General features: G+C 37.1%; 1 protein-coding gene across 2 annotated transcripts; it reads left to right on the forward strand.

Moving 5' to 3' along the window:
- Positions 1 to 1,627: 1,627 nt before the first annotated feature.
- Positions 1,628 to 23,037, forward strand: triqk (triple QxxK/R motif containing). 2 transcript variants are annotated; one of them, XR_002917689.2, is made up of 5 exons: positions 1,628 to 1,821; positions 4,178 to 4,252; positions 6,479 to 6,564; positions 21,977 to 22,145; positions 22,486 to 23,037. XR_002917689.2 is itself a non-coding variant. In XM_024260586.2 (4 exons), the coding sequence occupies exons 2-4, from the start codon at positions 4,192 to 4,194 to the stop codon at positions 22,076 to 22,078; spliced, it is 249 nt and encodes an 82-aa protein (XP_024116354.1). In that variant the 5' UTR covers positions 1,628 to 1,821; positions 4,178 to 4,191; the 3' UTR covers positions 22,079 to 22,429. The 2 variants fall into 2 exon arrangements, 1 of the variants encoding a protein (XP_024116354.1); XM_024260586.2 differs by lacking the exon at positions 22,486 to 23,037 and having other exon boundaries at positions 21,977 to 22,429.
- Positions 23,038 to 23,045: the final 8 nt, after the last annotated feature.

Genomic DNA, 23,045 nt, shown 5'->3' on the forward strand with positions numbered 1-23,045 from the left:
AATAACAAATATCTTGTTTTGGTTTCTGTTCTTAGGAAGAGTGCAGGCCAGCCATATAACCAAATCAAGACAAAGAAGATGTTTAATATTTCCATTTGTCAGACATAAAAAAACATGCACACATAGAGGACAAAATAAAAAAGCGATTTCTCCTCTACAGACCTTATAGGTCTCATTTTAAGACTCAACTGTTGCATCTACTTTACACACTGAAGCTGTTTGTCATATAAATTCCTCCTGCATGATTTTCCTTCACATTAGCAGGTGATGCTAAAACTCCCCATATCTATCAGAGTGACAGACTCAGCACGTCGGTTTGTTTCACTCAACGGGAGAAATTAATCACACATACTTAGTACAACAAGTGAATATTTGCACGTTATATTAACTGCTGTCATGCTGGTTTTGATGGTCACATTGTTTTAAGCTTCTTATGGAGCCCATTTGTTAACAGAAAGTGCTATGACCAATGCATATTTGTATGGACTAAATGACTCCTTCTCAGTAGTTGAGGTACTGAGGGTCGATCTTCAGGTTTTAATTATACCAACAAGGATTCAATTTAAGTTATTACTTTTTTTTTTACATGAGTATTTTAGTGGACGGACTTGTTATACTGAAAACTTCCATGTGTCATATTTCTCCATCCAGAGGAAAATGTTAAAGTGCTCACTAAATCTAGCAGTTTTATGTAAAAAAAACCATAAAGCAGGCACATTATAAGCAGATTACATCTATTAGTTACTGCTGTGCTGCATGCAAATGGCATGCCTGTTGGAGACAAGAAAATCACTTCAAAGTTCAATAAATTGCAAATGCTGGCAAGTCTAGCTGTAATCTGCACAAAGCACCAGGCAGCGATGGGGCTTAGGAACAATTAGGAGAAATAAAATGATACTTAATAAACTAGAGAAAATAGCAAAAAGGCTAATAAAAGGAAAATTAAAACATCAGAGTGAGTACATGTGATCTTTGCGAGATATTGGTTATTTTTTTCTGTTTCTTTGGCAAGTCTCAAACAAAAGAAATAATTAATTTCTGTTTAGGTATAAGTGTGCAGCATTATTATATAACTTTAATTTGCAAGTACTACCCGTTTTTATTGGTTTTGTTACATCAAATTTGCAAAATTGGCAAATATTTTGCAAATACTTCCTCAGTCATAGCTGTAATTAGGATAAATGTCTATTGGTGAAAAATATATAAAATAAAAAATATATATTTGCTTGGTAATGTGATCTGTTCATATGTGATTTATAGAATTTAAGCTTTAATAGTTATAGTTATAGTTATATGAAGTTTTTTATAAGAAAACCTCGTTTTTTTTGTTTTATTTTAATAAAATAAAGTCTTTTATCTCTACATTTCAGTCTTTAAAAGTAAAAAGTGAGATAATTTAATATACTGTAACAAAGTTTGTCTTTTTGGTATTCTATTTTGTCCATTAAATGTGTGTAATATGTAAAACACATTTTTATCCCCCCAAAAAATGAGACTGTTTGAAGTGCAGGGTGACCTGATACAGAATCATTAACTTCCTCACGCGCCACTCCATTATTTTGATTCCAAAGCCCGCCCACTTCCTTTCTATTGGTCCCTTTTCAAATACTCGAATCCCATTGGAGTAAAATGTTGTCCGTCATGAAAACCAGGAACTGCTGTGTGGAGAAGTGTTGCGTTGGCATTCAGGAGAATTTTGGATCAAAGTACCTCAAAAACGATCAATTCCAACCCCCAGTTCTTACAAACACTTTAGTTTTGGGTCGGTAATGAAGAAATATCTCATGTGAAAGAGAATTTTTCGGGATAAACAGCAACTGTGTAAGTATATTTTTATCGAAACGTGAAATGTTTATTACGTACTGTTTAAGTTTCACTCTTATCTAAATTTTCATTCATTTAGTGCGCTTAGATTCTCAAATGTGATTGGTGGAAGATATTGATACAGATAACACTTTCATAACGACTATTAATTTACTACATTTTATAAAATGTTTCAGATGAAGAACATTTCTTTTTGAATTTTCTTCAGTAAGTTTCCCCTTTTATTTGTGAATATTTTTTGCTTTCAAAGGTGATTAAAAAAAACAGTATGTTTTCTCTGTTTAAAATCAATATTTTTGTATTAAAAATAAGCTTGTGATAATAATAACGGCTAAATGTGTTACTTCTATGAACTGCATAACTTCAAGGGCTTTAGCTATGCAGGATTTTTTGTTTTTTCTCCTTTTTGTTGATCTGATTTTTATTTAAAATTCAGGAATAATTACTTTTAATCATGTCTAAATCCTATATATGTCATTAAAGCACACCGAGTCTCCCTAATTGGAAATTAGGTTACTGAAACATTGTATAGGCTGTCAGAAATATACTAGATCGCACATGAACTTCAGCACCAGCTTTGATTGAAAACATAATTGTATTCTTTTTCATACATCTTTTTTTTTGTCTAACATGTTTTCAAGAGTTAAGATAATTCCTTGAACAAAATAGCAACATTATGTAAAAAAGCTCAAAGATACAAAAGTTGGAAATCACCATGTTTTAATCATAGATTGGAAAAGGGAAAATTTATATTTTTGAATATGGACTAATGTTTCCTTGTGCATAAATTGGACAAAATGAGTAGAAGAGCATCAGTGAAACTTTCTGTTTGCAACAATTGAGGATTTTGGTTTGCAAACTTTGTGCATGCAGAATGAGGATGATGTATTTACAAGAAATACGGCAATATCAACCTAAAACGAAGGAAATGTTTACCATCGTTTGCAGAAAAACACATTTTAAGAAGCTGTGAGAGTTTGGGAATTGTATGGAAACAATCAAAACATGAACTTTTCAGACATGAAATCGTTACGTCAAAGATGTGGATATTTGAACTCCTGCCATGTTTTGTGAACGTCAAAGTCCAGTCTGTTTTTTAATAAAAGATTTTTAACAAATATGACTCTTCTTATTGTAGCTAAATATTACATAAATGATTGAAAATATGAAAATTATTTTGTGACCAAGCTGTGTATGTAGGGAAGATGGTTTCCCTGTTCGGTACAGCCAATTCCAGCTTGTTCATCTGTGAATTTGTCATGTGGGACATTTCCTTTTTGCCTCTTACTCACTTCCTGTAACTGGTGGCCCTGGTTTCTGCTAGAGAACAGCAGTTTGCCGTTTGTTCCCTTTGCTGGTTGCGTTTGTAATCTCCCCTGGTGGAAAGTTTTTAATGTAAGGTAAAATTCAGGTGGCAGCCTTCTCCCAGGAGAAGGTATCAGTCAGCGGCGGCAGCCAGCCACGCTCCCTGAGCATGCTAATTCGCTGGCTGTCTTCTATTTCCCAGCTGCTTCTCCAGATTCTCTGCCTCCTCTGTTCTGGTCTGGACGCACATGGATCCTTTTTCTCATTCGGCTGTCCCAGTAATGCACCTGCATCCATATTTGACAGTGTTTCACAGCTAAACACCCCAGTTTTATTGGAGTTTATTGGAAGTAGGTGGTGAAAACTCTGACTCGGAGGACGGGTCAAGCATCATCAGATGGAGTAGGCGAGACCTCCCAATATCGATTTGATGCTGAGCGCTGCCGGGGGTGGCGTCTGGAATTTTGATCAGAGATTTTTTTTTTGCTGAGAAGCAATTATGTTTGATGGATGCAGGAGACAAACATGATCAGTCTTGGTGCAGTAAAGTTTTAAACAGTGTAGTTAGAGCTTTGGAAACACATCCCAGCATCCAAATGCAGCCCCTACAGCCAGAGCACAATAGGCGTCGTACATGAGATACAGTTTTATGTTATTCTTAGCTCTTTCACTTTATGTCTTCCCTCTGAGCTGTCAGAGTAATCAAAGAGAACTCGTGGTGTGAAGGGAAATGGCTTTATACTAAATGAGATTGATAGGAAGCTCACACTGAGACTGTAACACACATGGGAGGTGGTGAGAAATAATTTAATTACGTGCAGCAGATGTATGTGAAAGATAAACCATCTGCCTGATCAAAACTGACTACTCTTCTTTGTATATGATTGTGCAATTACTTGAATCTTTCCTGCAGATTTCACAAGTTATCGCTCTCTAGCAACAGGAAAGAAACTGCTCTGGTATTTGATTTAAGCGGAGTGATACACAGCAGCTTGAGTCGCGGCTTTTTTTCATCAGATGATTGTTTTTTATTTTATTTCTCTGTCAGACGAAGGACAGAAAATGGGAAGGAAGGATGCCAGCGCGACCCAGATGCCAGTAGATCAGTACAGGAAGCAGATCGGTGAGTCTTTCGTCATCTGCAAAAGTCATGTGATCAGAACGTGGGTACCATTGAATTAGAAACACGTTTAAACTTCAACAAAAAAAAGATCTTAAACCTCATTAGCAATACTCTTTGGGGAGTTGGTGCGCAATTCTAAACTAAACTGAAATTGTAGCAGTTTGCAGAAGCTGGAGTGTTAAATGAATTATCATCAATTTTTTGTAAACAAAGAGGGTTATGAAAAAAAACGATGAACAAATATAGTATTCTTTTCTAATTCTTGATGTGATATATTTTTACTATAGAACACGGTTTCAGTAAAGACTTTGGGTTTTATTGATCTTGGAAACTGTCATCAGAAAAGTTCAACAATTTAAATAGTTGTGATTTTGGAGAAAAAAAAAACAATGCTAACAATTTGTAAAAGTTCCCAGTTGTTCACAGTGGAACGTTTCTCAAATCTAGTATATCACTTGGCTGTTATAAACTAAAAAACACACACATAAGGATGGATACATTGTCTGTGGTCACCACTTACAGACACTTTCTGTGGATTAAAACACATTTGAAAGGGAGAAACTACACCTACAAGACAGCCCACGTTACAAACTTTGAAAAGATGTGAATGACATCAAATGATCACTAATCACCACAGGACTACGCCTAATCCGGATCAACAATCAAGTGAAAGTTTCTAGATGAGTAAAACATCAGATATTTTTCATGTTGCAGAACCTGTTCCTGCGCAAAATATTTCCAATGAAAGAATCCAGGGTGTGTTTTAGCAGAATGTTTTAGCCATTGGTTATTAAAGCTTTTTGTTTAAAATATTTGATTTTTTTTTTAAGAAAAAAAAAACAAGTTTTTGTTTTACCTTAGTGTTTTTGTGCTATTATCTTTGAGACTAACATTGCTACAACAGCCTTATATCTACATTTGTAAACATGTAATTTAAACTTTTTATTTTTTAAGTTGGCAACTTATTGGTGATTCTTGGTCATTTTACAAAAGTGAATCAATTTTTTGTCAGAAAGAAGTATTTAGTTTTCTGTTGCAATTATCTGTGATACACAGCAAACAAAAATCTGTCGAAATGTTAGCATCCGCTTTTTATTATTATTTTTATTTATTTATTTGTGCTTTACAGCATTCACACCTTTCCGTACTTTTTTGGCACGTAAAAACTCAATCTCACTCTTAACGATTTCAGCAATCTTGGTATCAAAACGTTCAGCTCCTTCAGGACATATTTTGGTATACATAAACTTACATAACTTACCCTGAAAAAAACTAGTAGTTGCTGAACATTTTGAGGTTTGAATGGTGTCTATTTCTGAAAGTATGAAGAAGTTCACAAGTTTCAAAGTCTGCATAGTTTTTGAAATATTGAGCAAAATATGCCCCATAGGAAATGAATGTGAAATTGCTTAAGTAGAGGAAGGATACCTGAAAAACATACAGCCCCTCTATGGGGTCAGAGATCAAATCAGCCAGGACTGAAGCTTAGAGGCATCTGGCTGGTTTGTAAATTCTGAATCACTCTACAATTGCTTCAGCAACAAATATGTATATATATCTATGCTCTAAAGTTACAAAAAAAGCTATTTTTTTTAGAATTTAGCTGTTAAATCCTTTAAGAAATGATCTAGTTAAGGTTTATGCAGCCATATAAACGTCATCTCTCCTCTGAATTGTATTAATGCTGCATATTCTTCCATACAATTTTGCTCTCGTAAACATAAAGTAGCAGAACATTTTCTTTCTTTCTCCCCCACAGACCCACTGACACAAAAACACACACTGTTCAGCAAGCTGTTGCCTTCCCACCCTATTGTTAGCAAAAGTTCCTTTTCCTGCGGTGTGCTTTTTTTCTAATTAGACCAAAACAGCCGGCTTTGCCTCATGTTAAGCACACACACACACAAGCACAGACTTTCTTTGCCAGGTGGCAAGTTTTTTCCATAAGTCTCACCCTTGAGGGTTGATCTCACGGGATGTAGAGGAAGCACAGGTGAGCTGTGTGCAGCTCAGGTCTGAAAAAGATTTATTGGGCTACCACGGATTGTGACTTAAGAGCAAAATAAAGACGTAGGCATTGTGAATTTTTAATGCGGCGGTTTTGTTTACCACTCACGTGAAGCAGCCGACTGCACTTTTCTCCCTTGATTGTGTCTAAAATGAATGAAGTATATTTTGTTCAAATCTTTTTTCTATTTTTTTAAATAATCAAATGTTCTTTTAAAGGCAAGCAAGATTACAAAAAGACCAAATCAGTCTTAAAAGCGACTCGACTGAAGGCTGAAGCAAAGAAGAATACCTCTGGTTTCAGGGTAAGATGCGTCATTTTCTTGGTTAATTTTCTATCTTTTTTTAGCTTGTTTTTGTCTGCAATTTAAAAATGTTTGCTTTTTAAATTTGTATTTCCCTCATACAACTTACAAACTAATTAAATAATATAAAGGTACGTTGATCAATTTTTCTATAACATTTTAGAGGAATTATTTGTTTCAATATTTAGAAGTTGTGCTGCTCCATCTCTGCCCTTTTAACAAAAACTTTAGTGTAAATTGGTTTTATTTGACCTTAACTTGTTTTTTCTGACCAACATAGTTCTAAAAATCAGCAATTGTTTAAAAGAAGACGGCGTACACACAGACTACCATCTAACTTTCTGTTTTTTGTTTTTGCAAAAACAAAGAATGTGGTTCCTCATTAAAAACTAGCGTACTCCAACACCTTAGGAGCCTTTTTGTGCAGATAGTTACAGAACATGGAGGAAATCCATCTGTAATGAGGAGATTCAACACAAAAGTAAAGAAACGATCAGAAGAATAACAGTGAACAACATGAAAAAACTATTTTTTGTCCAGATTCCCATCCCTACTTTTTACGTACTAAAAATCTATATAATGCGGGACTATATAGTGCCCTGAGTTTAAAAGCAATTTGGATCGTTCTCACTACTTTCCTTCTTCTTTATCAAAAGGCAAATATGAAGATTTCCTGGAGTAAAAACCTAATGAATTTGAACAATTTATGTGTTCTAAAGGTGAAAATGAAGATAGTTTATAAAAAAAAAACTGTTTATGTTATAAATGAAAAATCGTTTAAACTCAATGCATTGTGGTCTATATTTGGTGAGCTAGTGAACATCCATAAACACTGTTTTTTTTTTTCTTCTCTGGGTTCCCACTGTATCTTAAAAAGTCTTAAAAGCATTGCATTTATGAATTTAGAAATAATACCTTAAAAAGTCTTGAATTTTTAAATCTTAGCCTTAAAACATGTGCTGCTTGAAACTTCACCATTTAATATTTCATATAAAAAAATTAGTTTATTTGGATCAAATGATGTAAATAAACATTGGGAAAATCAGTTTTTATGCACTAATACTCTGAATGCTCAAAGCTGGTTTGAAAATAGATGAAAAGAAGAGGAGCTCTGAAGCAACAACAAGATAAGAAGCTACAGTTTCTGTCATAAAATGGGAATAAATGAATAAAATAGGAAATAATTGATAAAATGGGATGTAGACTGAGAGATTGGTCTTAATTTTTGACATGCATGGCTTTAAAAAGGTCCTAAATTTAACTTGAACAAACTTGTAGAAACCTGTTTTTTGTAGACTTCTCTGAAATTTCTAGGGCGCTGAATTTTGGAATTGTAAATTCAAACCGCTCTACAAAATGGCAAATACACTATGTAGCAGGGGAGCCCAAACTCTTTCGCTCAAAGGGCCAGGACCCAAATGGGATCCCGGTCCGCGGGACAAATATAAATTTTCTTTAATGTCATGAAATAAAAGGAGAATTGAGGAGGAAGGAGAAAGTATATTATAGGCATGGAGTTTTCAAACGAGAATCGATGGGAAAGGAGGACAGAGGTTTAACTAAACCCTCTGCAGCTTCCACAGCCACGACTTGGCGGGCCAAATTTGGCCCCACTTTGCGTGGGGATCCGATTCAATTCAAGTGTCAAACTCTACGATTCACAAATCGAACCACAGTTCTTACTTTTTGATATGTTTCTTGCTATGTGTATGTCTGTTTACTGGATGTATGAAAATTGAAGTTATTTGTATTAAATCACCGTCATTTCTACATTTATTTAGAACTGGAGATTAGAATCAACAGCGTGGCTGCGTCTCTTCGCTTCAGAATAAGCTGGAGTTTCGTTAATTGAGTTACCATAACCAAAAGAATGTAAACACTGGAGCTAAAGCTCCGTTGTTAAAGCTAATACATTTTTCTTTTTAGAAGTTATGTCTGTGAGCGGAACTTCAGTCTCATTTTTTGAGCGGAAAAAAGCTCTCGCTAGTTTTACTTTGAAAACCAGAGGCTTTACAGACAAAATACGTTTACTTCCGGTGACAATAACCGGAGCTCTTTCGGCTTTGTTTTAGTTCGTAAACTTAAAATCCAACATTACTCTGCATTTCAGAGCAAAAATAGATAATATTTTCATAATATTTTACAACACCTTACCATATTTATAAAGATCGCGAATCAGCGATCTTGGACTTTGCGGATATTCATACTCAAATTTTCGGGAGCAGATTGCGAGTATTTGAGCACCCGGGTACTCGTTACAGCCCTAATATAGTGCAATAATTTATGAGTAGTGAAGGAATTTGGACACAACCTCTGTCTTTTTATGTAAAATAAGCAACTGAGAGAAATGGTCCTAAAGCCTTAACTGCTCTTACGGCTAAATATGGGCTGTCTGCAGGCAAAAAATGGGCAAACCTGCACGCAAGTATCCCCCACAAAAACGCAAGGTCATAGAACACACCGACAGCCCGTAGATTGAAAATATTTCCTACAGGCATGTCGCAAGTGACAACACAAAAAAAGTAAAACAACGCTGAAGTAGGTAAGACGCAGGCACTTCGTACAGATCTTTTTTGCCCACCCACAATCTTTTGGACTGTGTGAAAAGCTCATAACTCCTGTTCATATGATAAGCGCATGCTCCTAGGGTTCAGCTTGACTGTTAGACATGAGGAAATTAGACATTCAGAGCATAGTTTGTATGAGTGTCCTATGAGAACTTATGCATCATGTTCAAACCCTGGTTTGAGGCCATTACTTGGACCTTACTAATGACTAGAATGGTGATACACCGGCATCACCTGTACTTTATAAGTGTATGTAACTCACATCATCCTCACAGATACTTCATGATATATTTACTACACGCACAACAGTCGTACGAGCCTTAACCCCAAAAGACCCAGAACAATTTTTTCTAAAAAATAAAACTATATACTATATATACTACTATACACAACAAACCAAGTAAACCATGTAATGAATTTCTGATGTTTTTCTGTGACACTGGTGTTACCATGGCTTCTCTTGAGTTAAAGTACCCATCTCAAAGTGTTACCAGTGGTCTTATAATTATGTTTATGTTTTTTTTTTTTTTTGGCCAAAATCAAAAAACTTATGTCATTTTCATAGACATAGTTTCTGCAGAGCAGCGGTAGTTCATTAGAAATTAAAAATTTTTAGGCGGGACTCTTGGCGCAGAATAAGCCTGCCTCTGCTTCCCGACATCCTAATGTTTACACTCTCTCCTGCTAGTTAACTGCACCTCACACCTCCCAACCTAACATTACCGGTTCAAACAAATATTGTAGTTATCCAGTCGTACAGCTTAGAGCCAGATGAGGAAAACAAAGACGTACATGGATCTAGTCGTCTACAAGAATGCGTCAACTTATATCCGGCCCTCAAGATAATTCTAGTGTATTGTTATTGATGGCCCGATATCATCTTGCACTTATTTGTAACTTGTATACAAAATACATTTTTTATGGAGAGTAAAATATTAAAAGTTATTGAACCCTTGAGGGTTGCTGATTTTCAACCGTTAAAACGAACATTTTTTGAAGGAGAAAAGCGGCACGAGGACAATCCAAAAACCTGTACGGAGAATACATATGCCATAAGTTTTAGAGAGGAGTAGAGGACAGCAGCCAGGTAAGAGAAGGAAATAGGAAAGTCACTTCCTGTATTGAGTTAGAAGAGGGCTATTTGTTTTGCTGCGTGACCCGTCAGTGAAGTAGTTGATGTGAAGATGGATCTGTTCTCAGGAGAACCTGCTGCACATCACTGTTGGTGTGTCAACTAAAAGCAGAATTTTGTTTTTTTCTTTTTAGAAGTTTTTTTTATTATTAATTTCTAGTCAATTTGTAAGAAAAAAAACATATCTTGTCCCATCCAATTCAGTCTTTTCATTTGCATTCATCACATTAAAAATGGGGTCTGTTTACAGCACAGGAAGGCCCAAAGGCTTCTTCCTCTTATTAAGCCTCAGCGGCCATGAAGTGCTCAGAGAGGAGCGAATCGCAGCGAGGATTAAACACGGTGTGAAACGGTCAGATTTTAAAATATGCGTCCCTTAGACATGCAAGGCCTCATTAAACACGTCTTTAATCCAATTAGATTAGTCCATATCTTGAAATATTGATACTGGTCATGAATAATTTACATTTTCGTGGCCAAGACGAGGGGGATTTTTCAGAGGGTGGATTAAAAATACCCCCGGGAAGAGGATATTAAACCAACTTAGACCTCTTGGCCCAGAGTTTGATTGAAATTCAGTCCGAATGTAATGGATATTTGGTCACGCTGGCTTTCCGTCAAGCCTTTTCTTAGTGCGATATAAAGATGAAGACAACCCCCCTCCCCTCCCACACACACACACACACACACCCCAATAATTTCACAGACTTCTATGACAACTGTAGAAGCCCCTTCTCTGAACCTTTGCTTGATAGCAAGAACTTCCCTCCGGCTCTTGTAGGCCCATCCATGTAGAAGCGTGTACCCATCAAGCATCTTCTCTTATCTGGATGCTGATTTCAGATGCAGCTGGCATCTTTGAAGCACCCGCAGACACGCAGGCTCTGAAAACCTGGCAGCTGCCGAAGCAGGCTGTGTCGGGACTCCTCTCGTCGCAGGGCTGTCTTGACAAGTTGGCAGAAAAAAGGGCGGAGATGCTGCAAAAGAGGAAGCAAGAGGAGGAGGAGTTTGGTTCTCACAACAGTGATCAGGGCTATAGCTGTTTATTATGAGGAAAACATGGAGTTTTTTTTAATAGCTAAAAGGGTTTATTAGCTATTAAATAACTTGGTTAATTCAACATTTATTACCACAAAAACTTCTTCTAATTATCGTAAGATACAGTTGTAATAAAAATCAGGAAGTAGCTCAAATATTTTAAAATAAATGACAAAACGTAGTATTGACCATTCTGATTCATTAATAAATATTTTATTTTTATTTTTAAACCACAGATTGTTAAATTAGCCCAACATCTGTCTTGTAAGAAGAAATTCAACACAGCTGATTTTGCCTGAGCACCTGTAGCAGGCGTTGTTTACTTGAAAAGACCGTCCCATGGATTTTTATGGTGTCATAACAGCAACGAACATAAAAAAAAACTGGCAGGAAGTGTTTCCAGTCTGTCCTCACATTGCCTGAAGTGGAAGAAAAGCCTTCAAAGCAGCTCGAAGCACGTTCTCGTGCTGCACAGGAAACAAGCCTGCTGCCTTGTCTAATTGGCACACTAGCCTTCTGTTCACTCGTGCGCTGTTTTTCCTCTGTCTTATTTAGCTGCCGAGTCTAAAAAGTTGGGGGGAAATTGCTTCTAGAGTTGGCAGACAATGGAGAGCGCAGATGATGACTCTGGGTGTCTTCCATCTGTCATTTGTGAAAGTGTTTTGTGTGGCGAGTAAGAGCCCCTTTTTTTCTTGTGCTTTTTTTGCCTTTGTGGAGATAGAAAGAGAAGAGAGATATCAAACTTTGATGACTTTCTAGTATCGAGCTGTCCACTCCGCACTTTCAGGTTTTTGAAAAGTAAAATGTTCTTGATATCTAGGTTTTTGGACCTAAAAAAGGGGGAAAGAAATACAAAGAATTGATCGAATATTTTAGATGATAAAAATCAACAATTTTTATAGTAAAGGCCAACAACAAAACACAAGAAATTCATTTTGTTCATTTAATAACAGAAAGAACTGTCCAACTGTTCCGCTTTGGCCTGGAAACCCCATATTTTTAAGTCAGAGACATTTGGTTATGGTATAATACTTCCACATTTCACTGTTTGGTCCACAAGTGGCTTGACCATGATTGGTAGATGTCTCTTTGGAAATCTGTGGTCTCTCATTCATTGCAGGAGTTGCGTTCTAAAAACAACCAGCGATGGGTGAAATTCTTGAAGTAAGATTACACCACACACTTTATAGACTTTTCTCAGACAGACGTAAACATTTTTGTAGTTTACGCTCTTGTTTAAACTCTGAAGCTACACACCAGGCACATTCAAGAATGCGCCAATCGGTGGTTCTTGAACATGCATTTAATCCATCATGTTCACACAAGACAAGCAGGGAGGGGCTTCTTCTCCAAAAAATTGTCAAGGGTGAACTCCGATATAGCAAGGGACCACTGAGCTGTCCGGTCTGGTAAGGTGTGGTATGGTACTGTCCAGTTAATTCTGGTTTTTCCATTCAGTTAAGCTTCTCTTCCACTGAGCGGTTGTTTTCACGCTGCATGTGTGGTGTAGACCGCTAGCTGTGTCGTTGCGTCATTGTAGTGTGACGAGTAGAAAAGCAACAACAATGGAGGTCGTCCAGCAGCTCGTCTTTTTCTTGCTTTACTTTTTGTACATCGTGTATAACAGGAATTTAATGCTGTTTGAAAGAAGATTGCGGACAGAATTGAAACCGCAAAAACCTGAATTCTTACAAACGTTGAAAATGTTAGCTTAATTGAGCGCTATATTGGCACTTTCTAATGTTGTCATCAGTTTCTGCCAATCAGTGGGTGGCTACAATAGATTCCCTTAAACCATTCTGGTACAGTGGACCTACAAGCGATGAGGGCCTCACAAGAGGTATGGTTCAGTGCTGTTTAATGTTTTTTTAAACAACGGAAATGCTCAAAATATTGGACCGTACCAGACCGCTTTAGAGTGCTTTCACACCGCACTGTTTTGTCCAGTAGTGGCATAAACATAGTGAGGTAGGCGTCTCTTTGGAAATCGTTGGAAAGAAGGAAGAAGTCTAGCCAAACTAGAAAGTTTATTCCTTTGCTCGTCCTTGTTACTGGTCAAAGCTTCTTTACACCGCCCCCAAAAGAGCAGGTCTTCTAACTGCATGACATTTCTGAGAAGTTGGGTTTGTTTGGTCAAATCTGCCAGACTATCCTTGAGCAAAAGTATCATCCAAATGATATCAATGCAAGGATGTGCATCATTTTTGCCAATGGGATAAAGTGGGTCTACCTGCTATTGTCGCAGAGCATCAACTGGTGGAAATGCAGCTTTTTTTATCACATAGTGTATGTAGACAGATGTGTACACACATACACACAAACACACACACACATACAAACAAACCCAGGAGGAGATTGAAAATCAGACCAGATGAGGGGATGTCTGCTGAGCTGTGGCTCGTCGCCAGGGTGACGGGGACCAAGCTCCCAGCGTGCCGAGTGAGCTGCAGCTGCTGTGGGAGCTGAGAGGGGCACATGATGAAGACGATGATGTGCTGGGCCTCATCCAGAGGTCTCCATCAAAATGTGGGCCAGAGAGGCTCAGCGCTCGTCTCTGAGGACGCGTGCCGTCGAGTGCGGGTGCACATAAATGTGTTTTGTCAGACGACGCCGGAGCCGAACCAGTAGGCTCCTCTCCTTGAAAACAATGATCACAATCAAGTGCAGGTGCTTTGTTCACTTGAAGTGTTTGCCATGAAAACCCCTCCAGCTTGTTTTCATAGACATGTTACTGAAACCAGCTGTTGCCATGAAGAAAATGGGGAGAGAAAGTCTAAATTGCACAGTTGTGAAAATCCTGTCTCAATAGAGTCTTACATATGTTAGGAAAATAACATTTGTCAACAAATCTGGTATTTTCTCTATTTATTATATATTAAGAAAAAACAAGAATACAAGAAAAAAAAAGACAAAAATACAGTTATTCTCATAAGGTCACAATTCTTTTCTCTAGACTACGTTTACTCCAGGCATATGACACTTGTTCAAGAATGCATGTTTAGCGTGTTCTTGAATGGTGTTAGAACTCATCAATCAGGGAGGGGCTTCTTTTTCTTGATCTTTTGCTACTGTTTACTATAGTGCATTTCCACCAGCCTATAATTGGGGGAGGCTTGGTGTGAAATGCCAAATCTTGTGAATCTTACTCCAGGTTTTGTCTTTCACAGCTCTATTCTGATGTATAATAGACTTGAGGTCTTAGAATTCTAGTCACAATTCTTAATTTCTCCTCCATGATCCATTTTCAAATGGTTCGCACTTTTGTGAATAAAAAGAGACACCGTCCACACCTCACTACTAAATCTGAGTCCCTGATTGGTCAATGACCTTGTTTAACTTTCAATGCATGTTCAATGGACGATCATGCATAGAGTTAAAAAACGGTCGTATAAACTTGCGTAGCTGTGTGTGAAGACTAGAATTTTGAACGTGGAAGCACAAAACAGCATTTCCCTAAACTTTTAATTGGAAGTGTTCACTAGAATGTGTGCTGCCGAGGGCGGTGTGAATGCAGGTTAAGGCTGTGAAAGAATACTGTTAAAATATATCAAATTTAGCAGTTATTTTCCAATATAAGCTAGGAAGTTTTGCTGTTTTGAAAATACTGGGATGGAGATAAATATTGGCTAAGGCTAATGAAGACCAACGCTGCCTATGACTTAGCACCACAGCGTGTACACAGATAGCTGCAGATGACTTGAAGCTTTTCAATCGTCACCCTCCCCCCCAACTCCTGCCGCCTCCACGAGAAAATAATTGTTATTATTAACCCCCCACCTCTCCTCATTTGTGCAAGGTCTTATCTCTTGCTTGTTTTTCATTTGCCGTCTTCCTCTGTAGTTAGGATTGAGTTTGCAGTTGTCTTAGCGAGGAAAAGAAACAAAGCCACCCAATTAATGTTCAAAATTTGTCATATTTTGCTTTCTGTTTTGTCCTTTTTCACATTTCACTTTTTTGTTTAATGGTTTATTTTATTTTTTAGGAGGTCTAAAATCAAAATGTCTTCAGAGATCTGAGTCTTTTTTTATGGTTTTGTGTATGCTGGATATTATTTCCACATCAAATATTTCATTTTGAATAACCTCTAATCAAACTGGGCTCTTTTAAAGCCCTCCAAGCTCTCCAGTGTTGATTAGAAAGTTTGCAGCTAATGAGTTCTCTTGATAAAGAATAACTGGCATTGTTCAACACTCTGAGTGCCCCTAATGAAACTCCAGCTGATTGTAATCGTGTGAGCACCACATAATGAACAAGCGCTCCAAATTCCCATTTTCAACTTGAATGCCACTTCTTTGGAAAGCCTCAATTTGTTTGACAATTTACTAATAGAAATTCCTAAAAAAGCCATTTTGTTGAAGAAAGTTTAAGTATAAAGTGTGCAGAATTCAGGTACATTTAGTCTTTTTTCATTATTCTGCACTAAGTGCGCATACTCTATCTGGATTTGCATAACAACTACGCATAACTATAAATCCATCTCACACAGTGAAGCCTTGATGATGATGCATCAATGGTATAATAGAAATTATGGATATTTGCAGGAAAAAAAGTATTTTACCGTAGTACTATTTAGGTTCACGTCATAATGATTCATCTGAAATCATATGCCGCTATCACATAGCATCAACATTTTTTGTGATTTGTTGTTAAAACCAATGGATAGGAGATGTTATAAAGACAATAAAAACCTCTTCTAAAAACATGTAAGATTTTAGGAATACTTAGATTGAATCACCTTTCAACTTCTTTAGATGAACGTAAAGCCTTAGTAGGTCAAACATGGAAAATGCTCATGGACATTTTTTTTTTCTACAACAGGTCGTAGCGAACATTTACGCACCACTCAAATGGTAAATGGCTTAGTGTAATGGATCACGATTCGGATCGTGTTTTGGATTAGTAAAAAACAAAAAAACAACAGGAAAAAACAACAAATCACAGCCTTCAGTTAAGTTTTGAAGCGCTTCAATACATATATTTATCAAAACAAATAGAAAGTACTTCAAAACACACACACACATATATTGCATAAAAATATTGGGTCATTAAGGTCTATTTATAAAAACAAGAAAAGCAGGGAATGTCTGACTAAGGCCTCCATAAATTATTATTTAAATTGTCGACTAATGCCAGATTTTTTCTTTTTTTTTTTTTTTGTTTGTTTGTTTTTCATTTTCCCCCGATTAGCCGATTATTGGGATCATTTGTGAACTGGATAAACATACATCTTTACATAATTAGCTTTAAACTTGAAGTGTTTAAGCTATATGCTAACAAAAAATAAAGACAATTAAGACAATAGTTTATTAAACCTTTAATGAGTCATGCAACTTCTTTCCTTCATTTGTTTCTGGCATTAAAGCAAGACTTGGCTCAAATAAAGTCAACAAAGAAACTCTTTTTCACAAAGGTTTTGGTCTCACTGACTCGGATATAACAAAAAGTGCATTTTGTGGTGCTGAGCGCTCACAACTCTTTTCAACTTCACTACACTCAGATTCTTTACAATTCCAAACTGTAGGATGTTCTTGCTCGTAACCAGGAAAGTTGGCATTTCTACACACATGTCTGTCAGAAAGACTTGATCTCGATTAAGAGCAGATGTTCTCTTCAGCAGAGAAATTTAGCTTGGATGCACCAAAACATTTAGCCAATAAGTTTGCTCTCTGATTGCACTAATGTTAGCTCATAGTTTAGTGTACCTAGACGATGATTGTTCTTCAGCGTTATCCAAAAAAAAAAAAAAAAAATGGCTTATCGACTATAAAATTAGTCATCCACTTTTTATAGTCAACATAATCGTGACTAATCATGGCAGCCCTTGTCAGGATTTACTGCTTCAAATTTTTTCGGTGTCCCTCTCACTGTTTACAGATGAGGCAGCTGTGCTCATCACGGGAAGAACCTCTGGTTAAATGAGGGTGCCGAACTGTGTCTAGTGATGCATTACACCCTTAGTAAATGGTTTATACTTTTTACCACTTTACTACCTTCTTAGGAGGCCCAAAACACTCAACAGTCAAAGTCCCATTCACCCATGTACACACACATTCACACACTGATGGTGGCTCTGCTGGCTAACTCTCTTAAAAACTAGCGTATCTCATGATGGTCTAAACTTTGCTCACGTTCCCTATTAGTGGTGAACAATTAAATGCTGGGTTAGATATCTTTAGGAACAATAAGGGGTTCATTGTCTTGCCCAAGGACACTTTGACAAAGGGGCTTGCAAGAAATGAAAAAATCAGACAATCATGATGTTTTTTTCTATAAGCATCCTTAAGACACTTGGTTTCAAATGCACACCTCGTGTGTAAAGCATTGGTGCGCTGTCAGTAAGGAGTCGGCACACTCACCTTACAAATGACTAGAGTGTGGTGTAAGGACAGCGCACGACAGCATCATTCATCCATCATAAGTGCTTGTAACTTACATCACCCTTACAAATTCTTCACAGTGCATTTACCACAAGTATGACAATGGTATGTTACATTTTTATGACGTCCTTTAAGGTGGTTGTACGAGACTCAAGGGCAATTGAGTCTCGTACACTCTGAACAGTTATTTTTTTCAAATTTTTGTTAACTTTTTGATGGCCAACTACCTTTAAGCAGGCTCATCGAGGCCAAACTAGTTTCCACTTCAAGACTGAGAGAGTTTGGGGGTAACTAGGACACAGTAAATCTTCAATATATATCTTTTGAAGATAGAGCTTCAATTTTATTATGGAATGGAATGTCTTTTGTTTATTACTTTTTTGCTCTCCATAAAGGTTTAGTACAAGGTAGCCAAATTGAAAATATAGACAAAACATTATTTTGAACACTAAAATAAAGCACACCACAGATAAACCAATTGACAATCCTTGAATTTTCCATTTATCTTCAGACTTTTGAGAATTTGAACTATTTAAAACAGCTCTGAGGAAGCAGCATGACTGTCCTTGATCTTCTTGGTTGAGAGAAGTAATTCCATTAAATAATGGTAGAATCTAATGAGCTGCTAAAAGAAAGCGTTTTCTTTTAAACCGTGAAGTTTGACTTTAAAGAGAACAAAGAGGAGACTTTGAAAGAATGCTTTGACTTCCTGCTCTTACAAGTTTCAGGTCAGATGAGAAGCCATCTGTATAAATAATTGTATTCATTGGAGTCATAATGGCTCTCTAGCATTCCAAAATGGTTTTACGTTATAATTGGCATTTATTACTTTATAAAAAAACTATACAACTAATTACAGGAAGCCATATTGTTATGTGTTAGAACAGAAGTAGGCACAATTTTCCTTTTTTTTCCAGGAGATAAATCAGTAAAAAGAACTTCCTAACTTTGGAAATTTTTCCAAATATGATCAATTTCTGCTCGTGTTACATCCCTCTTAGCTATTTTTTACCATTATAAGCCTATAAATGATGCCAGAAATTTCAGATAATATATGCCCCAAACACATATATGGGGGCTGTGCGAATGATATTCAGACATTTTTAGTCTATTTGTAAGTACAATCCACCTTGTTTTAGCAGATCAAAAAGCCATTTAACAGGGAAATAGATCGCAAGTTAATTCCAAAATAACTTGTGGAATGAGTGATGTTTTATTTTGAAAATCAGACAGATTTTCCTTGGTTTTTAGCATTTGTTCGTCTCAGTCACACAAAACCTTTTTTATGTCTTATGACAGGGTATTAGGGCCCTTGTAAAATTACAACTCTTTCTAATGATTGTATGACTATTCTGGTAATTGTTTGACATTTCTTCTAGTAAATTTACAACCATATTCTCATAAAATTATGTATTTTTTTCTCATAAATGTACAACTTTAAATGTATTTAGTATTTATTTTTATAGTACACTGTCGTATTGTCTCTAGTTTGCAGTGGAGAAAAAAAACAACAACAAAGACCTTGAAGAAAAAGCAGCATTTGATTGAAGTTGCTGTTTGTCAAGATTGTTTAATTTAAATAAGTTGAAACTTTAAGGATTGTATGTAAAGACCTAAGAATAAAGCACACATTGAAATGAAAAATGGTAACAATTACACATGTTCCTCAGAGATCCAGATGTTTATAGCGTATCTCTTAATTATGCCTTATTTTCCCACTTTTTCTACATATATAATTAGTCTAATTTTAAACATGACAATTGAACTTCTAAATTGCAGTGAGCAGCTGTTGTCTATACGAAGATTTAACTAAATACATACAGTATGGTGCAAAAGTTTTAGGCAGGTGTGATAAATGGATGCAACAAAGAATTATTTCAAAAAAGAAAGTGTTTATCGTGTATCTTTAAAAGTCAACAAGATGCAGTGAATGAACTAAAGAGAAATCTGAATCACGTCGATATTAGGCGTGACCCTTCATTTGGCTTCTGTCAGGCAATGCCATTACTTTTCTAATGGTAAAGATAGTTTTCAATTACTTTGGCTGTAAGTTTTTTTTTTTGTTTGTTTGTTTTGTTTTTTACTGTTTTGAATAAGTTTGGGGTCAATCAAATGTCACTCTGATAGTATTTCATGACAGATACGTATCTGTCTGCATTTCTCACTACTGAGAATACAGTCCATCCTGTCCAAACCTTAAACTCCATTTGCAGAAATGCAGTTCCAAATGTTCAAGGAACTTCCACTCTTTTTCACTGTTGCCTGCAGACACTCATAATTGTATTGTTCTTAAGACCTTTGATGAACAAACTGCCTTCTGCTGCATCCAAAGATTTCACATTTTAAATGTGTTTAAATGGGACCACCTGCTCCCAATATTTCATTTGTCCTTGACTAGCTTGCTTGGAAGTTTGGCTTTCTGGCTGCAACTCCTGGCTGCAATTCTAGCTAGACTTCGTGGGATAGTACATGGGCGTACCTGGGTCCCCACTAGTTTCTGCCAATTCTAAAGCCTTACTCACAATTTCTCTTATGCCCCTTTCATGCATATTTTTGCAAAGGTCAAGTCACAGCAAACACTTATACAAAACGCAAGTAGGTGAGACATAGGCATGTGATACAATTCTTTCATTTTGTTGCACAAGTGGCCTGTAAGTGCTGTTCATGTGACAAATGTACACTCCTTCTCCTGCAGCCTTATTGTAAGAAATTAGTTAATCAGACAGTCACTGTATAGTTTGTGTGGGCATGCTACGGGTGTCCCACGTGTCACCTGCACAATCTTGCATGGTCAGTAAAGGGCCAGTACTTGCACCTTACTAAAGACTAGAGTGTGGCATAAGGGCCTTGGGCACCTAAGCGTCAGAACTGCATGCAACTTACATTACGTTATAAATACCTCACGATACACTTACCACATGTAAGATTTAATTTCAGTAACGTCCCCTGAGCTGGCAGTATGAGCCTCAAGGAAACTGCAAGTCATGCATGCGCGCCCTTTAAGCCTTGTGCCATCCTAGGCATGTTTACATTTAAAGCGGGGTCATCTGGGGATCACACATCAGTGTAAGGGTGGGGTTATCTGGACCCCGTAAGAGAGCACAAGGGTTAAGTTGCGGTTACTTCTCTCTAAAACCCTCCAGACAACCCAAAAACCCACAGCACCTGTACGATTCAAACTCAGAACCCTGTAAACTGGTGGTACTGAAGGACATCCTCCAACTTTGAAGGGAAATGTGCTTGATGCGTCTTTTATCTGCTGCACTACTAAGTCTTCTTGTCAGCCTATGATCCTCAATGTTACCCATTTCACTGTGCTTCTTCTAAAGAGCTTGATCATCTCAAAACCCCAGTTAGCATTGAAATCTTTCTCTAACCCTTGTGTTATCCTATGGGGTCCAGATGACCCCAGCTTTACATTGATGTAAAGCATCCCATGACAAATGTGGACAGGATTTCAAGTCTGCCATGGACACCAGTAAAAATCAGAAGTCATTGGGAAAAAAAGTTCAGTGTGCTGTCTCGTGGGGTCCAGATGACCCTAGTACCAATGTCAACACACATAGCATAGTACAAGGGCAAGAAGAGACCTTGTTGATGCCTTAGAACTACCTTCTGTCTTTTTTTGCGTTGGTGTGTGGGCATAACAGTTTATTTCCCCTTAAATTGGGTTGTGTGTTCCTATAAGGTCTTTTGAACTTGCCGATGGGTTGGTTGAGGGTTCAAATCTCCGATTTGAAAACCCTTGTGTCCATTACAACTAACCAAAATTGTCTTCAAGCATTAGAAACCTGTCACTGTTGAAACTACAATTTGTAAAGAGAAGGATCCTAACATCCTTCCTTTAGTGACCCATGTTCTCTTCTGAACATATACCTCCAGTTTCTTCTCATACTGAAATCTATGTTTGGCTTAAACATTGAGTTAGCTTTTCTAAATAATTCCCTCAATCCAGTTACTGAACTCTTTCATCCAATTCAAGCTGTGGTTTGATTGTGAAGCGGTTAGAAACTCATGTAACACACTCAGGTTGTATAGTGCTTTTGCAAAGCAAGATCTCTGAGTGACTTGATCTTCAAAAACACAAATCTCATCCAAACTGAACGGTTATTTAAAAAGTGAAGTAGCTGAAAGAACAAATGTAGCTCTAACAAAAACACCTTGAATAATTGACATTCATTTTAATTTGAAATTGCAAAGTCAATGACGATTCAAAGAATGTTGAAGGGTTCGAGTTGAACAATTAGATGTGTTTATAAATAAGCCACTAACTTCTATTTCTTTTTTTTTTCCCTTAGGATGCGTTCCTGGTCGTTTTAGCAATCCTGTTTTTTGTGCTGTGCGTTTACGCCTTCTTCTACCTCAACCTGAGCACAGAGATCAACCTGGACTCAGACTAACTCCTGATGGAGTTTGGAGATCTTGACCTCCCAGTCTTAAACCAAAGGGGAACACAGAAAGACAAACGTGAGACAAAGCCTCACGCCAAACTAGCTTTGATCAAATGTATTCTATCATTTTGACAAAGAAGCCTCAATTAAGAGTCTCTGACGGGGCGACAATATTTGATACAATTTATGTAAAATAATTCTCCTTATCTAGAAAGAGATTCACACACTTTTTTTTAATCTTTCATTCTGTGATTGATTGAACACCTTCTGTTATGTTTTCTGTCATCGATATCATGTTTTTTTTAGTTTTGGAATGCCTCATATTTGATTAAAAATCAAGACTTTTTGCTTTGAAAGTCAGAACCCAGAGATTGCTCCTGATCACATGCACATTCCACTGTCTTCCTCGCCAACAGAAAAATGTAAATCGGCTGCGGCGGCCGCCGTCACGTCAAGACAAACGTTGGCCTCACATTCCAGTGCACAGAGCGCTCCTCCTGTATATCTGCAGATCACAAAGTGTGAGATTAGAATTCACAAAGCCCGTTCCAAGGTGTGTGCGGAATACCGAACAACAGCACACCTGTCACATGCGCACGCAGCACGGCAACTCAGGAAAATGGTTGAAAATGCGACCCGCTTCTTCCCGCTGAATGTGGGGATGAATAATGACTTAAAAGTGGCGTGAATTAATGCTTTCTCACAATGAACACATGAATGTTTTCCTCCCATCTTGTGCATATTGTTCTCTTGCTGATAGTGCGATGTGTGGAGGGAAATGTGAAAGGTGGTGGATTTTTTTAACTGCTTCGCTCTTTGTGCAGCAGGCCTGAAAGGTGTAAGAGCTGACCTTCAATTAGCCATCTAAGCCCTAAGTGCTTCCACTCAGAGAATAGTTGTTTTCAGTGTAGTACAATGTCAAGGACTTTTTATTATATTACATATGCACTGTCTCTCCTTTTTTTTTTTTTTTTTT

Source organism: Oryzias melastigma, linkage group LG11, assembly GCF_002922805.2.
Source record: "Oryzias melastigma strain HK-1 linkage group LG11, ASM292280v2, whole genome shotgun sequence".
Lineage (NCBI taxonomy): Eukaryota > Metazoa > Chordata > Actinopteri > Beloniformes > Adrianichthyidae > Oryzias > Oryzias melastigma.